Source organism: Myzus persicae, unplaced genomic scaffold (assembly GCF_001856785.1).
Source record: "Myzus persicae strain clone G006 unplaced genomic scaffold, MPER_G0061.0, whole genome shotgun sequence".
NCBI classification, from domain to species: Eukaryota; Metazoa; Arthropoda; class Insecta; order Hemiptera; family Aphididae; genus Myzus; species Myzus persicae.
The window spans coordinates 931,097-957,941 of NW_019102520.1; the positions used below are offsets into that span (position 1 = coordinate 931,097).

Genomic DNA, 26,845 nt, shown 5'->3' on the forward strand with positions numbered 1-26,845 from the left:
AAAAAAAGTACATAATAATATTGTTATAAAACCGCTTCTAAACCTAAAGTGAAACCCGGCGTACATAGTATAAACAAAATATTAACTTTATAATCTTGGCGAGGTGAAACGAAGAACGTATTTGGTTTGATCGGGCTCGGCGGCTCCCGTATTTTATAAATTGCACTTTTGGGAATACAAATGTATGCATCTTTGTGATTCAATAAGCCGTGAAAATAAATATTAATTTATATCTTAAAAGTATATTCAAGCCCCAGAATAATATGAAAACAAACTTACATGTAAACATTGATACTTTCTGTGAAACCTATGAGTGCCATATCTAGATTTTAGAGCACAGACGTGCATTAGGTAATACTGCCTCACCAAACCTAACCAAAGAAAAAGTTATCTACATTCATCTTTGTTGCTGTTCCAACTGGAAGTAATGTAATATTTTATGAAAAAAACTGTTTTGTATGATTTGTGAATTTTACATGCCAAGTAATTTTTAAGTACTTAGTAAAAAACATACATAGCACAAAAACACATAACATACAATATTTAAAATTTAGTAGATCAGATAATGAAATAAAACTGTGCAACATATTTTATATTGAATTATTCGATTTTATTTCAATTACTAAACTAATGGTACACCAAACATATTCAAAAATATTATAATACTATGTTGTATCCATTACAATAATACCTATAGAAGTCTATGTTTAGTGTCTAAAAATACTAAATATGTTGTGTACATACATTTTTATTAAGACAATGATAAAACAAACAAATGATTTTGTTTTCAGCAATATAGACTAAATGCCTAAGGTGTTAAATTAAGATCTAATTTACAGAAACGTCTTTATTCAAAAGTTGTAATTCAAAAATAAAATCTAATGACAAGATGTAATGAAGCCACACGTCCACATTATCTAACTTTATTGAGAAAATTAACATCGATAATTATATTTAGTGTGTTTTAAAAACATAATTAAGTGTCAGTATTATCTTAATGTATAAAAGTTGTACACTTTAATTGTTTAAAATAATGTAACATTATATTCCACTTGTAAAGTGCCCGCACAACAAATTCACATTATTTATGTACATTTAAATTTATTAATTCTTAAGCTATATATAAATACAATAAAATTTATAACAATTTTATATGAATAACATAAATACATGTAAGGTTTACATATAAGAAAATGTGTAAAATATATTTTAAAAAAAATCTTAACAATATCAAAGTAAATAAAATAAGTTGCACATGTAAAACATAGATTTAATAAAAACACGATCCAAGAACATAAAAATTATTTAGGAAACAACTACATACGTCTCCAAGAACCTTTATCTCTCCGATCACCTGATTTTTTAAATTTTTTCTTTTTTGGTTCATGTTTGGAACTACCGTGGCCCCAAAATCCTGATCCTTTTTTAGTTTTTGGATAAGATGGTGGGGGAGGTGGTTGGTATTGTGCTGTATTGTAAGCATAACCAGGTTGATTATAATTGTTATATTTTCCTTGATCTAAGACCATATTTGGTGGAGGTGGAGGTGGTTGCTGAGGTCCATATTGATTAGGGTAAGCATCAGGCATATACCCAGGTGGAGGATAAGGATAAGGAATAGGTGCAATATAATTTATAGGTGGTTGCATGTAAGGAGTTGGGAAATTGGGTGGAGGTAAACTTATGTCAGGATTACAAGGTGTTGTAAACTCATCTTCAAGGCCAGGTGGTGGAGGTTCAGCTGCTGAAATTCGTTGGCGAGGGTCTCTGCATTTCTTTTCAACATCTGTAGTAATTTTAGAGTTTTCCGCCTCAGTTGAAGGTAATTCTTTCGTGTTAATGGAAGAAAGTATATCTTTAATATTACTAGGCAGTTGAATTTCAGATGTCAGTGGGGCCAGCTCACTTGTAGGACTATAGACTTCTTCATCTAGATCTTGTGACTATATACAACAATAATAATAAATAAATCAATCACACGAGAAAAACAATATTATAATATACATACATCATCATCAATAAGAATGGAATTTTGAGAACCGGCAGTCATCATTTGTATAACTAATTTTTCTTTTTCAATTTTTCTGGTTAATTCTTCCATTTGTTGTTCAATGCTTGAAGCTGTGTTCATGTCATCAGATAAGCTAGGCACATCTTCATCTACTGGTGAGTATGGTTCTTCTTCTCCTGGTATATAAGGCAAGTCATCATCAGTCAAAACTAAAAAAAAAAATATAAACAATAAAATATATTGTAAGTAAAAGCAAAAAGACACTAATTAATTTATTATCAATCGTACTATAAATTACAGTTTTTTAGATACAATGTTTTACACTAATTACTGCCTATATAGTACACCTATTACCAGCGCTTAAAATGTTTACCTGAAGATAGTGGTAAGACTGGTGTTGGTAAACTGAGAATTTTGTTTGTTGGAGATCTCGGTGGAGTATAACTTTCTTTTGGTGAATAACTGTCTTGATTAGATGTTGGAAAAGCAGGTTTAAGATGAGGTAAAGCCGAAGTGTCATTAATATAGTTATTTTCAGGCTGTTTCCAAGATGGAACCCAATGTTTCTTAGAATTTCGTACTATTATACCCAGTAACAAATGGGTTCTATAATCATCAATACCAGGGCCATCTAATGGCAATAGTACCTGAGGAATAGGACTATGACTCCCAAGAGGATATAGATAAAAATCTTTTATGTTTGGAAATGGTTTGCTATCAATAACTGCTATACGGTTTTTAGCACTTAGGTATTGATAGAGGCTCAGGTAGGACATTTGTTGTTCCATTCCACCAGCTGATAACTTTGTTACAATAATATCTTTAGTTCCAGTTTTTTTCAATTTACCCATATATTCCCAAACAGTTTGTTGTTTGATGCGACCAACACATTCTAGAACTGTTAAAGTAAGTTCTGCCTCCAATCCAATTACATTACCAGATAATCGAGACATTGTTACATTACAACGCGCAACATCAGTGAAATTTATGGTTCCTTTCCATATAGGGCCAATTTCTTCTTCCACCCGAGGAGGAGTAGCTATAACAACAGTTGAACTTGGTTCCCTATCACTAATATCTTCATCTTTACGTCCTTCAATGTTATTAGTAACTGGTTCTGCTACAGTCTCAATCACTTTATTTTTTTCAACTTTTTTATCTTTAAGATCTCTGCTTCGGTCACGACTTCTACGTTTTTTATCCCTGTGTGATTTGTGACGATTTCTACTAGACTTATGATGTCTACGATCGCGTTCACCACTACTACTTCTTTCTTTATATTTGCTTTTTTTCTTTTCTTTAATTAATTTTAATAAAATCTGAGGTTTCTTTTCTTCGACTTTAATGTCAGGATTTAGTTCTGATACTATTGTTTCCTTATTATCCTTGGATTCAATGATTTCTTCTCCTTTATGAGTCTTCATTAGTAAAGCTTTTGGTTGATTCATCATATCTAACTCAGTTTTTCGAATCATTTCTATTTGATGTTTGTTTTCTCGTTCTCTCCACTCAGCTAGTTCCTGAGATGCCATTTCGTCAGCAGTCATACGCACCAACTGATAGGGTGTAACCCATTTAAACATAATTTTCTTAAAGAAATTTAAATTTTTAGGATCTTTTATATTGAATAATAAACTTCTATACTTTGTTTTATATTTCTGATCAACCTTACTGAATTGATTAAAAAGTTCTTCTTCAATTTTCGAGATTAATTCCTCCAAGTCTTGTTCAGCTGTTTTTAATTCTGGTTCTTCAGATATTCTACTACTTAATGATTCCAATAGAGATTTACGCACATTGGAACGCAATTGTTCTTCACCCTTTTTCTCATTGAAAATTTCTTTTATTGGTTCAATTTTTTTAATCGGTTCAGGTTTTTTCTTAATAACTTTTTGCACAGCATTTATTTTTGAAAGGGATGTGGTTTTTATCTGTGTTACTGGTTGTATAGATTTGGACGACTCCTTTGGAGGAATAGCATGTTTAATAGGTTCTTTTTGAGAAATAGTATGTTTAATAGGTTCTTTTTGATTAATTGGTTTATTAGGTTCTTTTTGAGGAGTAGTATGTTTATTAGGTTCTTTTTGAGGAGTAGTTTGTTTAATAGGTTCTTTTTTAGGTAATATTGATTTTGGTGAATCTTTTTTAACAAATACCAGTTTGATTTTATCTGGTTGCAATAATTCTGACACATCAAATTCTTTTTTAATTTCTTTTGCCTTGTGTTTATCTGGACTAACGGCTGGTCTTTTAAGGCGATTTTCGTTTTCTTTTTTAAGACATTTAAATGCATTTGGAGTCGACTTGGAATTAGTTTGAGGTTTTGAAGATGGTAGTTTGTTCAGATTAGTTTTAGGCCCAGAAGGTTTTAAAATTTGGAATGCTGGATTTTCTTTCATCCATTGTTTTAAATTTGCAAGTTTTGGAGCTTGATCACCTGTAACATAATTTTAACTTATATGAAATAATAATATATGAGGTCAGTTTTATGAACAATCAATGCTATAGGGTTTTGTACTGAGATAAAACATTTTCCCTAAATAGATATTCACCCATAGCTATATCTTAATTCATCTTAGTTTATTATTGAAATCGATCAAATAAACACAGATTTCTTTTTTTTGGAGTTTTTAACATCATCAATATTAACTATCAACAAAAACTTTGATGAAACAAATTAAACAAACTTTATAAAACGCCAAAAATTATTTATGGGGATGATGATTTTGCAATCGTGAATATTTCTGATTTTTGTATCATGTGTCTAATACTCTATAATACTGATAGAGTCTATATAGTAGTGCTTAGGACATATTTTTCAGGTGTAGCAATTTTACCTACCCACTCACCAAAGTTATTAAATATTTTTTCTTCGAATATTATTTTACAATTATTTCCAATGTGTAGCGAAAACTACACTAAGTAGGTGGATCGACCTCCACCCCCACACACACAAAAAAATTGTACCAGTTAATAAAAATGTTATGACTGAAATACACATTAATTTAAGTTGGTTTTAAAATTATTTTTTACCAAAGCATGGACACCTACTCCCTATAAAATCTTTCAAGGTCACTCCACCGTGCATAATGTATTATTGGCTGGGCACCACTACTCTTATAGAGATGTGAACCCCAGTCTCATAGGGCAGGTGAAAAAAATATAGGTACATTAAGTGATTTATTTAGAGCAAAACTCTCATTATTTCAAAACCTACTAAAGGTTTTAAAAATAATTTTTTAGTTTGTTAAGAAACAACATTCTGAAAGTTCTAGTTTTCTATTTTTCATTGTTAACATACATAATTCTTATACTTTTTTTAATGACTACATACATTTTTAATTCCTAGCCAAAGTAAAATATTTTTTTGATTACTTTTGAAATATAAAAATTAAATTTTGGACGAATAGTCTATGAGTTATAGGGAAGTTTGAGGACTTGTTGCATTAGAATAATCTTTAATTATGAGTATTTATGACTGCAAAGTGTAGATTATTCAAAATATTTGTTTTGAGACTTAAAGGAGCTTCAATTCAAAGATTGTATGTTTTAAATTTTGCTATTTTTTATGCCAAAAGCATATTTGAAAAATGTTTCCAATATATTTAACTGTAATTTTTTACGTTTTACTTTAAGTAAATACATTTTATTAGTTAACATTATTTTTTAATACTGTTCAGGGTTAACTTATGAGTCATGGAATAGTGTTTTTGTTTGTTTTATAAGCTTTGTGAAATAAAGGTAGGTGTAGGTAGGCCTTTGAATCCCCAAAGTCCATTAATAAAGATTTTTTTCTACTATCTATTAGAAATATCTTTGGATAGTTCACCAAAAAAAAAAAAAAAACATTGTAAAACCAATTCCAATAGAAGTGGAAATACAATTTTTTTTTTTAACCTTCATGTTTTGGAAAAAAATTCAAAATCATGAAAAAATTGCGATATATTGTGATATGATACACTATCAATAACTGAAAACATATTGTTGTGAATCATTACTTCTTCAACAATGTTGTATACATTAAATATCATATAATAAAATAGTTGCATACCCGTGACTAATCTGCTGTTTTTTTTGTCAAATAAAATAATATCCGGTGAATCTGACGTACAACATGCTTTTATAGCAGCTACACTTTCTTCAATATGTTTTTCCAAACATATTTCTTTACAAAATAAGCCTACTGCAACATTGTCAATAGTTTTATCACATTGAGCACATTTTTGTTGCAATTGAGGTTGAGTTTTAATGACTTTAGTTTCACTGTTTTTAATAGGTGATTTTAAACTTGATATTTTTTTCTTTTCTTCTTCCAATTTCTTGGCCTTTTCTTCTTCAGATTTTTTACGCGCATCTTCTGTCCTCTTTTTTTTACATGGTGGACAATTCCATTCAACACCACGTGCTTCCATTTGTTCACCCAAGGCTTTTGTGATACCCACACATTTTCCATGGAACCAATCTTCACACGTATCACAGCATATCATAAATCTGAACAAAGTTTTAAATTATACATGTTTATTTTAGTTTACAATTTAAATTGTATTTAAAACTATTACCTGTTATTATGAGGTTTTCTACAAACACACCACAGTCTATTTGGATCATCCTCTGAAGTCATATTTCCTTCTCTATCAGTATCTGATTCTTCACTATAGTCATTTATGCTTTTTGAACTACGGAAAAGAATATAAATATTATATACAATATAATATATGTATCACATAAAAGGTCATAATTGAAGAAACCCTAAATATTAGTTATTTATACTTACTTTTCTGATGAACGTCTTTGTCTACCTTGCTCTTTTATACTAGCATCGAGATTCTAAAAAAAAATAGATTATGTATTATTTGTATTTGTATACATATACAACATGTAATTTTATTCTTATTATTGACAAAATGCATACTTCTTTTTTTACTAATGACCGAGTTTTAGGAATCTCTATTGGAGGCAGTGTCACTACTCTACCAGATTTTCCATAAACCACTATAGTAGAACCTTTAGGTTTGTCATCAGTTACTGATGTTATTGAGTCATTTTTCTCACTATGACTGAGACTATCATCAGATAATAGCCTGTTCATCAAATCATGACTGGAGTTAGATGGGGCAACAAAATTTGACTGTAAAAATGTATAAAATATATTATACATAAATTAGTTTAAATCAAGTTATGCATTTTTAAGTTTACATACAGAGTTAAGGTCTTCATTGAGATCAGCTAGTTCATCAATCAAATTTTCCTCATCAATAATTTCGGTTTGATTGGCTATTTTGGAACTAATATCATTTAATATGTCTTCTACTGTTTTAGTTACAGTAATTTCAACTGGATTATCCTTCATTCGATTTGAGACTTTTCGCACTCTCCCAGTTTCTTCTTTATTTATAATAACTTGTTCTATATCTTTTGTTGTGTTAGAAACAAAGTTATCTATAGTTGTCATATCATCAATTTTATCAACAACATCAATTTTAGAATCCAATTCTATATTTGCCGTTTGAATAGATGTTTTGTTATCATCTAGAATAATATCTGGGGCAGAAAATAATTCAGGTACATCTAATAATTGTGTGACAAATTTTTGTGGAGATGATAAAGAATCTAGAGAATTATCAATAATTCCAATTTTATCTTTATTCTTTTTGAACATCAACTGATTTTGTATGTATTTTTTTGGTTCAATACTTGACTGACGAATCAATTCATTAGCTTGAAGTAAGACTTTATCTACAATAACATCAGATTTTTTTTGTCGATTATTTTTATTTTGAACTGATGGACGAACTTGATGGGTCTTCTAGAAAAGGATACATTAAATTAAGTAAATAGAAATTTATATTGTGGTAAAAATATTAATTTTAACCAAAATACTCAAACCTTTTTTATTTTTTGGTTTTAAAATTACAATAATCATTGGAGTACTATAATACTTAATTAATATAACGTTTGAACAATCATAAGCTTTAAGGTGGTCATTAATTTCTGAATTATACTTATGTAATTAGATATAAATTTTATTTTTTGAATAAATGTATTTTTAAGAGATTGATGAATGGCTAGGGCCACACCGCCATAACCATCAAGGCGATTGGTTCTGAAGGTTTGAAAGTTTGGTATATTCAGGAGGCTTGAAGGAAGTAGCCAGGTTTCTGAGATAATGGCGATGGAACATCTGTGAACTATGAGTAGATTTTATAAAGAAGGAAGGCGGGCTGTGAGGCTTCTAACATTCCATTGAAGTGTATTATAGTTAGTTGTGAGATGTATTTTGTTGATATTGTGGAGCATAAGGTGTATATTGATTATAATGCGTTGTGGGGTCTTAAATGTTGTGAATTATTAAATGTAGAACTATTTAATATATATATCATTAAATACTTCGTATTTAATTTGCAGTTGTGATAGTTAGGAATAGGAAGGAGGGAGGTTAAGGAAGAATCAATTAGGTACTGAAGATATGAGGGAGAGAAGAGTGAAGGAGAGTTTATAAGAGATTCAGATAATTTGTAGGATAGGGTGTGTACTGTGTATCCAGGAAAAATCATTAATATTTTCTATCAGTAATTTGGTTTGACAAGTGGAATGTTAAAGTAACTCTCGATAAGAAAAGTATACGATGATTCAGGTGGTAGGGTAATTTTTTTTTATTTACCTGGATGAGATTAGAATTGTATTTTTTTTTGTTATTGAAAAAATGGTGGGTATCATTTAGGATAGGGAAGTTATCGTTGTGAAAAGGGGTGTCAGTTTTCATAATTTCAGAAACAGTAGGATTGATTATTTTAATATCTATTAGGTGGTGCCACTCTCGGCAGGAACGATCGGTGGATAAGTGTGGGAGTTCGCAGTAGTGGCAGGTCGGGTCGGTGGCTTTCGCAGTAGGGCACGAGTCTTATTGAGTGCATGGATTCGCAGCAGTAACTGCATCTGGCGTCGCTGCGGCAGTATTTTTGAGCATGTCCAAATCTTAAACAGTGATTGCATTGGACCGGGGAACGGATGCTCGGCGTTACTTCGAAAAACATATTGCAAATAGAAATGATGGATGGCAATTTAGGTGCTACGAATTTCAATTCGACTGTGGGAGTCTGTATAATATTTCCATCTTTCTGAATAGGGATGCGTTTACAGGTAACTATTGAGGCAGGAAAACGGTTACCTTCGAAAAATTCATTTTCAGATATGTTGTTATCTAATTTAATTATTCCGTACGAATAAATAAGGTTGCTAAAAATATTAACGTGAAAACTGATTGCGAGGGGTATATCATAACTTAGACATTTATTGGCATTGCTAATAGTGTTGAAGGTAATTCTGACTTTTTTGGACCAAGCTGTTTTGATGTTGGTGATGCCAACAAAATTAGTAGAGAAAATTTTTGCAACGATAATGGGATGCCCATTACCCATGTTTCTATGTTGATCAGGCTGCATCCGAATTGCATACAAAAAAAAAAAAAAATGTCCGAATTGCATGCCGTCTCCTGTAGGGGTTTGTCCGAATTGTATGCTATCTCTAAGAGGGCTTTGTCCGGATTGCATGCCGTACACCACAAGTTTATTTACTATGGACGTAAACAATTTAAACTTTTTTTGGACTTCCTTATTTTTTTTTAAAAATGCATGTATAGAAACGCTCTTTTATGTATGGTTGTTACAACTGTTTAGTGATTAGTTTCTGGATTGAAATATTTTTATATCCGTGTAAATATTTTCCCAAACAGTATCTATATTGGAGTAATGTAGTGTATTGTGGTCTCGGTCTGTTTCCCGAAATGTCAAAAAAAACCACCAAATTTAAAAATAATATTATTTAAAATACACTCACTTGATTACCCCAAACTACAATAGTTTTATTTAACTAATGGCCTTTGTTGTCGATGAAAAAAATTGTTTTATTTTATGATTCTTATTCACAGTGTTACCTTCTACAATATTTATATGTTTTATTGTAATGTAACAAAATCCCGATCCTCCAATTAAGAAAAAGTTACAGAAAAGTAAGTTATTTGTTCGGATATACCCCTCTAAGAGACGGCATGCAATTCGGACGACCCGATTTTTATTTATTTTTTTGGCATGCAATTCGGATGCACCGGTTGATCAGTGTTCTCAGCGAGTATTATTAACGGTCCGTTATAGTCCGGTGAAAAGTAACGAAGTAAAATATTATTATTTTATTTTTTTTATAAAACACATCGATATCGGTGTTGGTCGATGGTGACGATGAAGTGTTATCTGCAGATAAGTTAAGGAGTAAGGACGATCGGGGGCTCATTAAGTTGGTTATCGACGAGTGTAAAGTTACAATTGGGTATCTCGTCAGTTACGTCATTGAAATTTAATTTGGAACTGGATGCATTCAGAATCAATGGGTTTTCGTTTATTAGACAAAAATTGGGCGATTCTGGGGTATCTTGTTCTATCGCGAATACAAATTCTCCTAGTTCCCGCTCAGACTATCCAATATAAACCTATTCACTATAATTTCAATAAAGCCGATTGGGCAGCCTTTTCACACCAAATACATAATTCATTTTCCGCCTCACCTGATAAAATACCCCCAACAATGGCCCATTCTCTTTCACAAAAATTGTATACAACTCAGCCAAAGCATCTTGTCCATCCTCTCCACCGTGGTGGTATTCCACTTGTACGGAATCACTCAACATAAGATTCTAACTTTTTAGAACTTTTCGAAGCACCGGCTCTATTGCCGACTTTCTTGCATATCAGAAAGCATGCGCCCTTACAACCCAAACTCTTGAAAACGAAAAGAAAAGTAATTGGCAACTCTTTTGCTCAAATTTAAAAAAGTCTTACTCGATATAAAACTTCTGGTCTGTAGCTAGGAAATTTAAAAATTGAGTAACTTCATCCCGCCCGATAACGATGATTGGTTTGATGATTTCTGTTTCAAAATTGCTCCTTGCTACGTTCCATCAGAATCTGAAATCGCTCTGCTGTATGATTATAATATCTCTCCCACCCATATCCTAATGGAAAAATGCAACATGGACGAACTAACTTTCCCTATCGCCTCACGAAAATCCGCCTCGTCCAGCCTAGATAATATCTCACCGGCTATGTTAAAATACCTCTCTGCTATGGCGTTGGATTCTCTCCTTACCAAAATGAGCACTATTTTTACAACCCTTTATATTCCTTCTAAATGGAATGCCTACGAAGTCATACTCATTGCCAAACAAAACTCTAAAACTTCTTTCCAATCGCACTCTTTTCTGTTGTATGTAAGATTTTTGAGCACATGCTCAAATCTAGGTTAGACTGGTGGCTAAAAACTCTATTCTGCCAGATAACCTTTTTGACTTCAGGAAAGGAAGAGGTGCGATGAAATGACTCGTTTTTCATAAAAAACATATAAAACTCTTTTAACAACAGAAAGTTGTTTATAGCTACCTTCGTGGACATACGCGGTGCGTTTGATTCAGTCAACATTCACACTCTTATTTCACACCATATCTCATTACATGCTCCCCAACAATTCTGCAACACATTGATTTCTATGTTTAATAAAAGAAATCTCGTCTTTACCTCCCCATTTGGCCCAGTCCAAAAATCTTCAATGTTTACATGAGTATAATCGAAAAACACCTAACGATTCTGGGTCATAAATGCCTCATATACGCAGACGACATAGTATTTTTTACACCCAACAAATCTCTTGACCCCACTATTGTTGTTCTCCAAAACCTAGCCCTTAAGGATCTAAAAATCATACCGGAAAAGGTCTCATTCGAATCCACCCCAAAGAAATGCAAATCCATAATTTTCACCCGCCGTAGATACCCGGATGTTCCTAACATATACTTCGATATCAAAATTATTCCTTATGTTCCCAATATCACTTATCTAGGTATCACCTTATATGGCAAACTTCGTTGGAACCCATATATAACATCACTCGTAGCTACCGTCTCCCGTAGGTCTAACTTTCTTAGGACAGTGGCCAATACCTGGTGGGGTTCCCACCCTTCTGGTCTCCTTATTGTCTATCGTACCCACATACGTTCCAAATTGGATTAAGGTTGTTTTTTCTTCTCAAATTGGAAGAATTTAAATATACTCCAAATCTCCTGCCTTTGAAATATTAAGGGTTACCTAAGATCAACTCCCTGCCCGGCCATTGTAGTAGAATCAAACAGCGCTCCTTTTAACATCAGATGCCGATGGTTAGCCAGCAAATATCTTCTGAAGAATCTTGCTCACCCAAACCATATAATTTTTGACAGGTACTATTTATATTTTTCACTTGGCAATACATTTTCAAATAAATTCCCCTCTTCTCAACTTCAGCGAATTTGCTCGCAAATGTTCATCAATATATTATGAAATCTACGAAACAATCATACGAATCTTTACTAATCTCACTATCTGTCCAAACAGAAAAAAAATTTCTCTTTCTTATCTTCCAATGAACTACTCGTACAAAACATGATTTATTTTAAGATAAACAAAATTTTCGCAGAGTACCTCAATGCTAATTTCGGTAATTACATTACAGTATATACTGACGGTCCAGTCTCTCCCCTCTCGGCAGGTTATCCATTTTATATCCCCGAATTACACATATCTTTCACAAACAATTTACCCCCCTCATCTCGGAGTGTTATGACATCATAGAAACGCTAATACTTGTCTCGAACCTAGCTCCGAACAATTACTTAATTGCCTCTGACTCGATGTTTTGTCTACTGGCTCTCAAATCAAACTCTTTTAACTCCCATATTTCCTCCCTAGTTCTTCGCATTAAACAAATTACCCTCAAACTTCACCAGTCAAATTATTCCATTCAATTTCTGTCGATTCCCAGCCACATTGGGATACATGGTAATGAGGTAGTTAATAATCTAGCTGAATCTACGGCTAGTCTAATAAGTCCCCCTCTTACCCAACTTCATCACACTGATATCATTCCATTTATACGTCACCACATAAGATACCTCTCGTTCGCACAATGGCTTAATATCCCAGCAGAAATGTCCACTAGATATAAATATATTGTTCCTACTATTCCTCATAATAACTGGTTCAACAACCTCTATCTTTCTAGAGCAACCATTGATACAATTTAATCACATACGCTCGGGTCACACACCCCTAACCTGCCCTTGCCTACAAACTGGACTTAAATGATTCTCCACTCTGCTCTTTACATTTAACAGAAAGTCTTGGTGATATTCCCCATATCCTTTTTGACAGTTCTCTGCACACAAAACGCATTGTCTGTTAAATTCTCTCAAAGCTCTTAATATCACCCCCAAACCTTTTTTCTATTCTTAATTCAAACTCAGAAGTAGTCATAAATCTAATCACAGACTTTATATTGGAGGCTGGCTTTAGCATCTAATTTATTAAAACAACAATGTATTACTTAAATCTTACAGTATAATTTTTATCTCTTATAATCGTTGAGCTAAATGCACAAAAAGCTAATAAATAAAAAAAATTTATTTTGAAAATGTTAAGATAGTCAATTAAATAGATAAACAATTCATCAATATTCTTAGTATTGAGAGGGTAAAAGTCTATTTTGTTATATTTGAGTATGTATATTATGAAGCTCTAGATGAGCTGCTTCTAGTTTTATCATTATTTATTACATCGAAATGATGCAATAACATCTAATTCTTCAAGATTTGAACTTAGTATTTCTACAAAGAAAAATGTATTCTTATATTTTTTGATTAGAGTATCAACTGCTAACGAGAAACATTATTTTCAATTTTCAATCCTTAGCTGTTATAATATTGAACATTTTATAATTTCAAATTTAAGCATTTAAAAGCTTATAAAAAAGATTGCGGCTATGTATATTTAATATTTTTTAACTGCTATTATAACAATTTATGAGGACCCTTGTATTACATTTTTAGTTTTTTTGACCAAGGTAAAATTCTTTTATAGACAATATTAAAAAAAAACTAATAAATATGAAATTTTTCTTATGCTTATAAATAGCTAAAAATTCAAAATATTTTGAAAATGCTAATATAAAACAACAGAGCAAATTTCTTGTACCTACAATTCTTTTTTTAGAGTTACACATAAAAACAAAATTGATTTTGTTGGGAATTAGTCTAACGTAAAACATCTATATTATCCTTATTTTTTTTTTGGGGGGGGGGGGGGGGATGTACTCAGGGCATTTGTTTACTTTTGAGTCCCTTAAATATCAACTAGATTTTTTTTCCTATCAGAAAAGTAGCCGAAGTAGAAAATAAAAGCAATTTTACTGCTCCAAAAGATGATGACAAACACAAAAAACATACATCATTTAGTAGTTGAGTTAGTTTACAGTAACCAATCACCTAAAAAATGAAACAGTTAATTGACACATTTTACCTTGGTCCAAAAGTGGTCCCAATGAGTGGCTTTCACTGTGTATTATTTTATCAGTTCCCTTTGGTGCTCTCACTTGACCATAATACTCTTCCTCAATTACTCTTCTTCCCCTCAGTTTATTGTATTTTTAATCTCTTTAATCAAACAGCATTCATAACATAAATTGTTCATTCACTTTTGATATTATTATTTTATTAATTTGTTATTTCATTTTTATATATTTTTACTGTTTTATTTACTATTTTAAATACATGAAAAAAATTTAAAAAATAAATAAAAACTATTATGAAAAATATTTAAAATTTTTAAAGCTTCTATTTTTATATTGTACAATATTTATAATTATTTTTTTGTGTCTATTGTCATGTCTAGAATCTAAATCAATCTAATAAATATAACTACAATTGTACACATTAAATTCCATTAAGCTTCGAGCCTTAGAATTCTAAATACAACTAGAATTTTTTTTAACTATTAAAACACAAAGTAAATTATAACGTTAAATCTTACCATTGGTAACAGGCGTTTAACTGTTTTCGTAGCTCTTGCTTTATCCCCGGATTGATTACTTTGTATCTCATCAGGTTTCTTTTTAGTCATTGTATTTCTTAAAGATATAGGAGCCTTACTTCTTTGTTTTTCATTCTAAATAAATGTAAAATATTAGTATTTTAATTCAGTAAAAAATATATTTTAATCTTTTTAATTACTTTTCCAACTCTTAAATTTAGCATCCTTTTGTTGTTGGGTAAATTACTTTCTGGAGTATTATTGGATACAGTTATTGATGGTATGCCTGATTTAATATCTAAAAAAATTTTTTTTTAATCAGCTGACAAATTATTTAAGAAAATCATTTATTAATATAAACTATTGGGTTGTTTATTATGTATCTTCTCTAAATACATATAAAAAGTCATTTAACTCACCATCATCCACTGAAACGGTAATCTCTTCAATCTCTTCAATTTCGTTTACAATATTTGATTTTTTCAATTCATCTAAAATATAAATTTAAATTTAAAATATACTACTTACAAATTAATTATTATTATAGTTACTAGTAATATGCTGTATTCCAGTAGAGAGTGTAATTCTAGGGGAACAAATGTTGGTCTCCGGGATGTTTGGCGGGCAATCCTTGTAATAGCAATGATCCAAATAAATATTATTTGTTGTTATATCACTATTTTCATTGGCTAGAATGATAAAAATATGTATTCATTAATTTGAAAATTTAGTTTTGTCATGTTACATTATACCTGAGTCAAAATGTAATTAATAATAAAATTATTTATTTAATTAAATCTAGCTAGCATATGATTATTACCTAGAAAATTATATATACCTCAGTACTAACCAAACATTTAAACAACATCCCAAGTTGAGAAGCTTTTAACATTTAAAAAGAATTCTCAGCATTGAAATATAAAAGAACAATATTTAAAATAAATCATTGTAAACAATAAAAACAAAATATTGATAGATAATTTTTTTTTGTTCATACATGAATCACAGTTAAGTAGTACAGTTTAAAATAATGTAATATAAATGTTAATGTTTAAATTATTTATTCAATATTCAGAGAAATAGTCTTATTAAAAAAGATACAAATTAATAAATATTAATTAAATAATATTTTTTTCAGAAATTTACGTAACAACAACATGTTTTGTACTTCAGTAGTTATGAATAAAGTTGTAGAATGAAGATATATATATATATATATATTATAGCCGTATCTGTGTTATGTAAGATTTTTTTATTTTATTTACACTTTTTGTGTTTTATGTACGAAGAAAAATATTTACCACATTTTGAATAAAAAAATTAAGAATGTGAACAAATTAATGATAATTCACCATACAAAAAAGTTGTCTACATCTATTTCATAAATCTAATATGATAATATTTTTAAATATATTATATTTATTATTCATAGTTTATTCAAAGCGATTCTTTGAATATAAGACACTTACTTATTATGAAATAGGTATACAGGCTGAGCCTTTATGTACAAATTATTGTAACCATTACCTAATGAGAATTTTTATGAAGACAAAAATCAATATTTATTTTTTATTATTAAATAATATTTAGCGCAGAAAGTTATTTTTTTGAGGATTTTGATCTATAAAAATAAAAATTGAACATAGGTATTTAAAGGTTAGTTGATTGAAGAAGTGTCCTCCTCAAAATATTACAAATAACTTCTCAAGTTATCTATAAACTTAGTTAATTTAATACATATTTGATGCAATATTTGTTTTTATTTATCAAATTCCTCAGACAATTGCCTACTCTGCTTTGTATATGATACAAAAAATGGAAGTTGTTACTAAAAAAATTAAATGTATAGATTTCCTTATATTTGTTAACATCTTACATTAATAATTACTCTGCACTTCATGTGCTTCATACTCAGCCTTACTTTGCTCTTCTACCAAATATCTACTGAGAAAACTATCATTACTGTTAGATTTAGGTTCTATTCTGTAAACAACTGCATGTAAATAAATTTATGTATCTAATTAGTTTAAGTGCCTAGTGGTTAAAATTGATATGCAATTAGAAAATAATACAATGTATTTCATATTATCTTACCTTGGGGTAAGAATGTTTTGGTAGAAATAGATGGATAAAAACCTTGCACAGTCAAGTTGATTTCTTGCTCTCCATTTTCTGGATTTACAGTTATGCCTTTATTACTGCTGTTCTCAAAGTGAATAATATTCATGGTTTCTTTTTTGCTCTCTAGTTTAACAATAAAAATATATATTTGAGTAGACTTCAAGTATGAATAATTTTGAAAATATCAATGTTAAGAGTCAAAACAATTGAGTTGAGTATTTAATAAATAATAACATAGAATTGATTTAAATTTAAGTATACACTATATATAAAACTATCAATTACTTAGATGTTAATACAAAAGTAATAAAAATAAATAAGTGTATTGTTTATCGTTAAAAAAAATTATGTTTAAATAAAATAGCAACCCGATATGTACTACAGCTAGATATGAAATGAGCTACCATTGAATTTGTAAATGTTTATAAATAATGACTTACCCATAACTCTATTGAATGTTTCTTGATCGATAGAAACTGTACCATCAGGCTTAACAATTACTATTAAAGTATCATCAGCTTCTTCATCTTCTGGTTCTTCATCTGCTTTTTCGGTAATTTTAGAACACGACATAATAAAGGATCACCTAAAAAGATTACAAAGTACCTACATTAAAACATTTTAACAAAAAGCAATTTTTAACGTAACATATTATTATGTATTGAAATTTAATTATTTGCAATTTAAAATACCAATAAATAAGTATAAGATAGATTACTATTAAACACAGTCAGAATAATTTAATATGTTGAATTGTACATTTAACATCAAATTATAATGTTTAAATTTAAGTTTTCTGAGTTATTAGTATTATTTCAGAACGTTCAATTAAAATTTAAATACATTTTTGAACAACAACATAATATTATTTAAAATTAATAAATATAGTTTATAATAGTTATTATTATCGTCAACCTGTCACAGACGGAGAAAATGTGTAATATTAAAATATGTAAAAATCCATTTGTAATTTGTATTACAATTTTCTATAACTTGATATCAGCTCGGAAACAAAATAAACAATCTCAGTATTATTATTATTATTATTATTATTATATTACGTATTTAATAATAATAATAATAACACTAATTTTAATGTTTACGATGTGTGTGTTACACTGTAACGGGTAGGTGAACGTAAAATTTTTCCCTCCAACAGCTCCGAACAGTGTGGGCGACGCGAGGCCTCACAGACCCGGGCGAAGGGCACGGTTGCCGCGGTGGTTGGAGGAAGATACCAGATAATGAAGAGGCAGTGACGGAGAGAGAAAAAAAAATTCATAACACCGAACACGTCCCAGGGAAAATATTCGAAGTTTATCGATATTATCACAAGGCACACGGGCGCGCGAAAATCGATGTGCGCTCAACAAAATCAATGTAATATTTCAATTACTAATTATTATTTTATTTCAACTGGATTTTAAACAACGAGAAATGACACGAAAATATTAATGATTAATACTAATAATAATATTATGTACTCACCGGCTCGGCTGCAGACGCTGAATGTAATCGGCAGTCGGGACTTGCGAGTCTTGAACGCTACCGCCGACGGTTCGGCGCCGTTATCACTGCTGGGTGGCTGGTCTACAAGATCCGACGCGTCCGTCTGGACCCATTGTCGCCGTCCGTCGTTTGTGCGAGAGCTGGTACAAATGTACAATGACACAGTACTGCCGTCCTGTTCTACTCGCGCTGCGGCACTTATCGCGGGTCTGCAGTTTGTCTCATATTGACTTGGTTTTTGCTCAAAGGCCAACAGATTTAAGAGTGCGACGGTCGCAGGATCGAGTTATCAGAATTCCGTCGGGTAATGGGGCCTCACCTTCCCGGTTTAAATTTTTGTAAATTATGTTTTAGCTAGCAGACGCTTCTCGCAAGTCTGTTCATGATAAATATAGTGTTATGATTTCAGGTATGTTTTTAATTTTTAGGCTGTAGGACCGTCCGCCATTGCAGCGCGTCATGGAAAAAGTGCGCGACTGTATAGAAGAAAAACCACATAATGATAAGGTTGTTGGTGAGACCGTGATAACTGATATCAATTAACGATGAAATAAAAAATATAAATAATATTATTTTATTTTCCATAATATTTTGGAAAATATATGGATTACGAAAATCGGAAAATACAAAAAATACCTATTTTCTTATGAAAATGTGTACAAGACGTGACTACTGAGTACTGACTAGAGTTGTAGATTAGATTTCAAATTTGCAAATTTACAAAAGAACTTTGTTACTTTACCAGACCCTTTTTTTCCTTAACTTATGATGTTACGTATACGAAAAGCAATGATGAAATCAGAATTTGGAAGTCGGACTTGGTTCCAAAATTACCCCCAAATGATGTTTGCTATTTTGCGATTTTTACACATTCGCACAGCACTATTTTACCGCGCTTTTAATATATTAACGTCTTTATACTAAGTTTTAATACTTAAAGCAATTATTATCGGGTGGCCAATAGATTCGGTCCCACGAACCTCTAGCCACCTCACTAGTATGAAAATAGTGACCTATTAGTCTAATAGAGGATCCTATGCCTATTGCCATACGTGAGCGAACACGTTTCACATAAAAAATCAAACAAATGGAAACAATTTAAGACAATAATGTTTTAGCAGATTTCTGTAATGCTTAGAAGCTTCTGTGCGAGTGAGAACAAAATATGCTTCTTATTCAGTTTGGTTGACCTAAGTATCCATGATATGTTAATGCCAATACCAGGGTGGATTTAAATCCACCTTCATTGAAACTATCATAACTCATAAGCACAGAGATTGACTATCTCTTCCTAACAATGTTAGTACTACAGAATCAATGGTAGTCCATCATCTCCCAGATTTCAGGGGGGCACACACAGTCCATGCATTTATAGTTTATGAGCCTGACTAAAAGTTAATTCTAAATTTCTAACAAATAAAATATTATAGTAAGTATTAAGTATAAAAATTATCCTATACTTTAATTTTTAAATAAACCAATTAAATGGTAGAAGAAAAAATTCAGAAAAATAAACATAGGTACCTCGTAAAATAGCTCACGGTTATAAAACTTGTGTTTGGAAAGAATACCGTTCATGAAGGCAAGTTCACTTTCATATTTAGTGAACAATGCATGAATGTCATTCTTTTTTTTTTTAAATGGAACTTACTTGAATGTGAACGAATGTTTGAAATAAATTGATTAATTTTATTATATAATAATATTTTCTTACTACAATTCCTATAGTAAAAAAATAAAAATAAATAAATGAACAACCCGGTGAATGCATTCATTTTTCCAGTGAACGTGTTCCCATTCATTTGAAAAAAACTTGATCGAGTTCCTTTTATCAGAGATCGCCCCCAACACTGACGAAAACTCCATGCGAGTCCCATATAATTGTACTATAATATACTTTGTTATATTATTGGATATCTACTAACATACTTATCCTATTACTTAATTGATGTTCAATATACATTTGTCATCCAACTATCGATAGGCAGTTTGATTGATTTGAGTAAAGAACACTTCATTTAATGTATATTGTTTCGTACCTATCCCTTTATATTTAAACCATTACATAAGATCAAAACCATAAAAAAAAAAAAAACTATGGCAAATATCAATTTTTATTAGCACTCACCTACCCCACAGCTAGTATTGGAGTAATCAGCGTATCAAAACAGTAGTATTTTTATGTTCAATACTTTAATATTATTTACAAATAGGTTAAGAGGACGTAGCACCCGCATATTATGTTGTCTACTTGTCTCCGTCATACACACGTACAACATAGCAAATTTCACTCTCGGCAGATCACGTTTAGTTCCGTTAATTTAAAAATTAAAGTGAATTTACCTCTTATAAAATTTAAAGGTAAGATCATTTTCGAGGGCATCTCTTCGGGTTTTTGTTATATTTTAATTTTAAAGCGAGTTATGAGTATTTTAAAATTGTAAATTGTTTGCACACCTTTAAATACTCATAACTAGCTTTAAAATTAAAATATAACAAAAACCCGATGAGATGCCCTCGAAAATGATCTTACCTTTAAATTTTATAAGAGGTAAATTCACTCTAATTTTTAAATTAACGGAGCTAAACGTGATCTGCCTAGAGTGGAATTTGCTATGTTCTACGTGTGTAAGACGGAGACAAGTAGACAACATAATATGCGGGTGCGACGTCCTCTTAAGGGTATCCAGCAATGTGACACTCATCCCCCACATAATTCACTATGATAGCCATCATACTTGGGGATAGGGATATCAGAGCCATTGTATAAGATTAAATTTAAATAACAAATAAGAAAAAATAAGAACACAAAAAAATGTTAAGCTCATATAACTTAAATTTTAGAGCTAATAATATGGAGAATTATTATATTATGTTAACATTTTTTTTTTTTTTGTGGGATTTTTCCTTAAATAGACATACAAACGATTCAATGTTTTAAAATTATTTTTATTTGCAGTGCTTCTTGCTTGAAAATACATAGTATGGTAAATAGCAATTCAAACATCTTATTAATTATAATATTTTGTATCAATTAGTTTTTTTTTTAAATAATATAAAAACTAAATTAATTATATTTTAGACATTTATACGAAATACTTAAATTGTTAAATTAATGAATCGAATATCATGGTATATTGTTTAAATTAGTAAATTTAAATAACATGGTATATTGTTTAATTTATTTAGTTCTTATATTACCATTTTCATATTTATGACATGTTTATTGATTATAAATAAAATATAAAATAAGGTTATATAATAAAAAAAAAATACTATAACCAATTGGCAATAATAAAAAAAATCCTTAGTTTAAGCTGAGATGCTATTTTTCATTTGTTTATAAACCATTAAAAAAACCCATTTTTGAACATATTATTTAGTGATTGCTGTTTACATGGGTGGTTCTTGGCCATTAGTTTCTTGATTTTTCATGACATATGGCAATTCTGGTGGCAATGAGTATGGTACCATTTCTAAAGCCTCAAATTCTCCATTATCCATCCTACAAATACCATACAAAATTAATAATCTACAAATGTTTTAATATGTGATAATATTTACTTCAATGCTAAACCAATAGTAGCTGGACTTTGTGCCTTAGCAATAGTAGAATTCAAACCACATTCTGACAATGTTTTTGTTCCATCCATAATTTCATCTTTGTAGTAAAGTTGTTGACTTGATGGTGCCACTTTTATGATACCTAAAATAATAATTAGTAATGTAGTACCTACAATTTAGAAAATGCTTTTCCCATACAATTTTTTTGTAAAATTTATTATTATATATTATACTAATGACTAATGCTTGATAAATTAACTGTTCAAAATGTATTTTAATACATCACAATAAACTATAATTCCATAAACAATTAAAAAAGAATTTGGAAACCTTCATAACATATTCATACCTATTTTTTGATATAGGCTTATTATGATTGTATGAATGTTTATGAAATACTCATATTTTGATATTTTTTAATGCTGGCTAGTAAAAATTAACATTAAATAAGGTGGTTACAAAATATTAATACAAACAATCTTAACTATACTAAATACAACATAAGAATGGTAATTGGCAGTTACGAGTTTTTGCCTGAAAAAGTCAGATGCTTGTCCCACAGAGTAGAATTATGTTATTCTCTTATCAAAAATTTACCTTCCGCTACCATTCCAGGTAATGCCCCAAATCGTATAAACCGCAAATGGTGTATTTAATAATTTATAAGTGTCATCGATGGGTGGCTTTATTTGTCAAAACAATGTTAATCATCCCATATTTGTATTTTTATCTATATTCTTACTGTACCAAATGATACAATTGTATATTGCTTGTAAAAATAAAAATAATAAAAAATATTTGTACATACATCCAATAATCTTTTTGAGTTCATCAACCAGTATGTTGTCTTTAGCATCAGTGAATATGGTTAGCTTTTTTCGTTGTATCATCATAAAGGCGTCCTAAAAAATAAAAAAATGTTATTTAAATCATGTTTTACAACGAGAAGTTTAATTCTATAAGCTACCAACTACAAATGTACTTACCATTTTGAATTGAAACTAACAATGTTTTAATCACGAATGATATTGATAGTCAACTTTCCACTAAACAATGATTTTGAAAGCACGAGGTCAAGAATCTAAATTCTGAAAAATACCGAAAAGGAGAAATGTCAAATAAGCATAAGATTAGATAATACAATAATACAACCTAAATAGGTTAATGTTATTAGGTATAATCAAACAACTATTACAACTTCGACTTACTATAGTTTGTAGTTACAACAATACCGTCAATACTACACAAATAATATCCACCGTAGATAGTAAAAACTAAATAATTATTATAGAGATAGTAATTTTTTTTTTTTTTGTTAACCCATAGATATTAAAGATTTATATTTTTATTCTGTGGTATTAACCATAACCTTATCAATTATCATATGATTTTATAATACAGGTTAGCCACACATATAATTCAATAACACATTTAAATTGTTGTCTGCCATATTAAGACGATAATGATTGCAAAATCATGCTTATAAGTTATAATTGTAGTAACATAGAAATATAGAATAATATAATTTAAGTATTATTAGGTTTAGGTATAATAATATTATGATCTAACCGGAATTCCTTAATATCGATGAATATAAGTAATCATGGTTTAAAATAGGTACAGTTTAATATTCAATTTTTTATATTATCGTGTTCAAAAGTTAAGTTCCTATAATGGAGCAGCAATTTATTATTGAATTTCAGATCAAAATGTATTTCAGCGATGCACACCAAAATTTTGACCGGCTGGCGACTTCGACCCCGGAAGACATTCGGTCTAGTACTCTGGTGTTCGTGCCTACTAACCTAAATTATAGCCATACCAACTATTAATTGTACCATCGAGTATTTGCGTCGGAACGATCTCAAGCGAGACGAGTGTGACGAATTCCGTGGCATTGGTATAGTTGATTAAACAGTAAAGTTGTCGACGAGAGGAACTTGCCAGAGGGCGCCCGTGTGCATGTTATTATGTGTACCACACTACCACGATTTAAGATACTTTTAATTTTGTGCTAACAAAGTTATTTAGTCATTTCGTTGATGAATTACTATAGTTTTTACAATGATGTAGGTATTTAAAAAAAAAAAATCATTTTTGAGTGTTAAAACTCAAGTCATAACACTCACATATAGTCACATGTCATAACCTGTTAAAGCAGTAAAAATGCATTTATCTTCAATTTCGACTTGTCGAGGGTGGCACCTGATTGAAATTGGCATGTTGTTTGTACTTTGGGAAGCGGGAAACTAAATAGTACCTACCTACAAATGTCCTGTACTCTTCCTATGATCGAGGGAAAAAAGACGAGCAAGTGGAGTTATCGTTCTGTTGTACCTACTGTAAGTGTCGAGTGAGTCACTGTAATACATCATACATGACGTGTTGAATTTGAATTCAATGATATAATATAATCATTGTAAAAAAAGAACGATTCTGAGCGAAGGCTATTACTACAGGCCTGTATACAGTTAGGTAGGTATTTTACTATTTATAATAGTTACGTGAGTATGACTAGGATTTTTTGGTTACATTATGAACTACTTATGAAAATCCTATAAATTAAATTTTTTATAATTTCAAATTAACTTTGAAAATGTTAAGGAGTTTGATAAATTTTGTCAAAATGTAAACTTTAAATGTTTGTAAAAAAAAAAAAAATACAACCCACTTATCGTTAATATTTTTGAACCTCTAGTATGTATAATGATATATGATGAAATTTAACAAAACACCTACCTACTTATTTATCTATAATTAAAAGGGAAAATAACGATTCTATGATGGTGATTTTGTCATGTGTTATTTAACAGACGATGACTGCAGATAACTAGATACTTGCACTAAGATATCAAGTCTCCTATTTTTGACTGTAAAAAAAACACCAGACAACTATTGGAAATATCGTAATATCGTATGCCATCTGCAGTGATTACTGCTAACTAGAAACTTATAAACAACGGCTTCTGTCGACAGACATGTGTACTGCGACTGCGTGCTTGGGACGGAGTGTAATAGAATGTGACCAGCACTGCCGCTACAACGTCACTATTGCAGAATCAGAATGGTCGTTAATATAATACTTAAATGGTGACGTTGTAGTCTACGAAAGACGACGAGGCGACGATCCGATGTGCAGTATGCACGTTGTCGACGGCTTGAGACGCAGGCGGGACTGCAGGTTGCTGCAGCGGTAGCACAGTCGAACAGAGTAGGTGAAATTTTAGGTGATAATGCAGCGGACACGAATCATACCGATTCCGTGTTCACCGGGGCGAAAATTCGGTTAATTTCCTCACCACGTGCATGTTCGACGGATACGTCATTTTCGCCCTGGTGCCTTCGCCGTTATTTTATACTGTGCAGCTGTGAACACTGTCCATATATCCAGCTCTTCAGACACCCCCGGCCACTCTTACATCGGTGTTGTAACACACTCAGCAGTCGCTTTTTTTCGTCCGTGATGGACTACAACGTGCCAAACAGGGCTTCACCCTGCCGCTGACATTGCTGCGGCCGGCACTGTAGTCACAATCCATACTAGGTCCCAGAAAGCACAGTCATCCGACACATGTCCATTGACAGTTGCCATCTGCTGCACCAGAACTTTCCGCCACTGGACATCCCAGGAACATACTCGTCCGGGTATCCCTCCAGCTGGGAACGGACCAGCACACGGCTGCAGCACGGACGTAACGGTCTTGCCCACTCTGTCATTTTGCCCGATACTTTGTCCGACTTTATTCACAGGAAATTCACTCAAGGATTGGACTCGACTTTGTGGGTACAGATCAACTCTTTGTTAAAAAATGTGTAAAAATTAAAAAGTTTATAAGTAAAGCAATTTTTAAAGTTAATTTTGACTGTTTCAAATTATGTTCAAGGCGAGAAGTGCATTATAATTGTATAAATATTTTGTATGAAACATTTTGTATAATTTATAAGTTACAATTACTATCTATTTTTGAGTAGATGGGGGGGGGAATAACTACCTATCTAAGGAATAGGGATATCATCTTATATTTAGGCCTAAAAAGTTTTATATTTTAGTCTATTATAAAGTGTATTACTTTAAGATAAAGGAAAATCGGCAATGGAATTTATGTAGAATTGATTACGTATTGAACGACCAAATAGAATGAGTCACTACTATAATAATATTTCTATGCCTAACAACTAACATAGAACTATTCAACTATAGCAGCTGACTAAGCAAGCTGCATATGCCATGCCTAAAAGGATTTTAGCACTTGAATAAATTTTACATTTTTTTTCGTTATAGTACATTATTCTCATTATCTATATTATAGGTGGGTACCTCTATAGTGTGGATTCTTAGTTTCCGATTTAAGTGTTATTTTTGAATATCCGATGCATGAATGCTATATTTATATTTTGTACACACATAGTTATAGTTATTGTATTTTAGTTCACAATATCGTAAAATATACATTTTTACTTGTACGATAAACAGTATCAGTTTAACGAACATTCCCAGTGTGCACACGTTGACGTAATATCCACACGTAAAGGTACATATTTAGTATATATACAATGAACTTACATATATTTAATATAATCTGCAGCAGTGCAGCAGACTAAAAAGTCCTACTAAAAATACTCATTGGGCATGAACTAATACATTAAAAATCCATCGGTACCATCCTACGGTTATTTATACAAGCCTTCCAGAATCCAGTACATATATATATATATATTGTGTTTTAGAAAATGACTGGAGCCCTTGGGTACATAC

General features: G+C 30.9%; 2 protein-coding genes and 1 long non-coding RNA gene across 6 annotated transcripts; 1 reads left to right on the top strand and 2 right to left on the bottom strand.

Annotated features, from left to right (window-relative positions):
• Positions 1–892: 892 nt before the first annotated feature.
• Positions 893–18,931, bottom strand: LOC111032316 (PHD finger protein 3). Of its 3 annotated transcripts, none has more exons than XM_022312588.1 (15): positions 18,505–18,931; positions 17,457–17,602; positions 16,990–17,139; positions 15,447–15,584; positions 15,315–15,386; positions 15,096–15,193; positions 14,896–15,030; positions 7,212–7,817; positions 6,924–7,139; positions 6,786–6,838; positions 6,571–6,687; positions 6,063–6,502; positions 2,385–4,448; positions 2,009–2,220; positions 893–1,943 (listed from the first exon to the last, which is right to left on the bottom strand). In XM_022312588.1, the coding sequence occupies exons 2-15, from the start codon at positions 17,587–17,589 to the stop codon at positions 1,317–1,319; spliced, it is 5,061 nt and encodes a 1,686-aa protein (XP_022168280.1). In that variant the 5' UTR covers positions 17,590–17,602; positions 18,505–18,931; the 3' UTR covers positions 893–1,316. The 3 variants fall into 3 exon arrangements, with proteins under 3 accessions (XP_022168280.1, XP_022168281.1, XP_022168282.1); XM_022312589.1 differs by lacking the exon at positions 18,505–18,931 and adding an exon at positions 17,932–18,069; XM_022312590.1 differs by lacking the exon at positions 18,505–18,931 and adding an exon at positions 17,709–17,807.
• Positions 18,932–21,877: 2,946 nt separating this feature from the next.
• On the bottom strand, positions 21,878–23,424 carry LOC111032382 (elongin-B-like). Of its 2 annotated transcripts, none has more exons than XM_022312682.1 (5): positions 23,298–23,424; positions 23,076–23,177; positions 22,898–22,991; positions 22,090–22,231; positions 21,878–22,030 (listed from the first exon to the last, which is right to left on the bottom strand). In XM_022312682.1, the coding sequence occupies exons 2-5, from the start codon at positions 23,076–23,078 to the stop codon at positions 21,919–21,921; spliced, it is 351 nt and encodes a 116-aa protein (XP_022168374.1). In that variant the 5' UTR covers positions 23,079–23,177; positions 23,298–23,424; the 3' UTR covers positions 21,878–21,918. The 2 variants fall into 2 exon arrangements, with proteins under 2 accessions (XP_022168374.1, XP_022168376.1); XM_022312684.1 differs by having other exon boundaries at positions 23,242–23,346.
• Positions 23,425–23,467: 43 nt separating this feature from the next.
• On the top strand, positions 23,468–24,221 carry LOC111032384. The gene is made up of 2 exons (XR_002604305.1): positions 23,468–23,706; positions 23,793–24,221. It is a non-coding gene; the product is annotated as an uncharacterized LOC111032384 (long non-coding RNA).
• The last annotated feature ends 2,624 nt before the right edge of the window (positions 24,222–26,845 follow it).

Bases quoted from the DNA above. Each gene is read 5' to 3' on its own strand.
- LOC111032316 (XM_022312588.1), bottom strand. From the start codon at position 17,589: ATGTCGTGTTCTAAAATTACCGAAAAAGCAGATGAAGAACCAGAAGAT. The intron at 15,585-16,989 runs GTAAGATAATAT...TTATCATTCTAG, and splicing joins CAAAACATTCTTACCCCAAG to CCAATGAAAATAGTGATATA. The intron at 7,140-7,211 runs GTATGTAAACTT...ACATTTTTACAG, and splicing joins TCAATGAAGACCTTAACTCT to TCAAATTTTGTTGCCCCATC.
- LOC111032382 (XM_022312682.1), bottom strand. The intron at 22,232-22,897 runs GTATGTACAAAT...TTATTATTTTAG, and splicing joins ACTCAAAAAGATTATTGGAT to GTATCATAAAAGTGGCACCA. The intron at 22,031-22,089 runs GTAAATATTATC...TGGTATTTGTAG, and splicing joins ACTATTGGTTTAGCATTGAA to GATGGATAATGGAGAATTTG.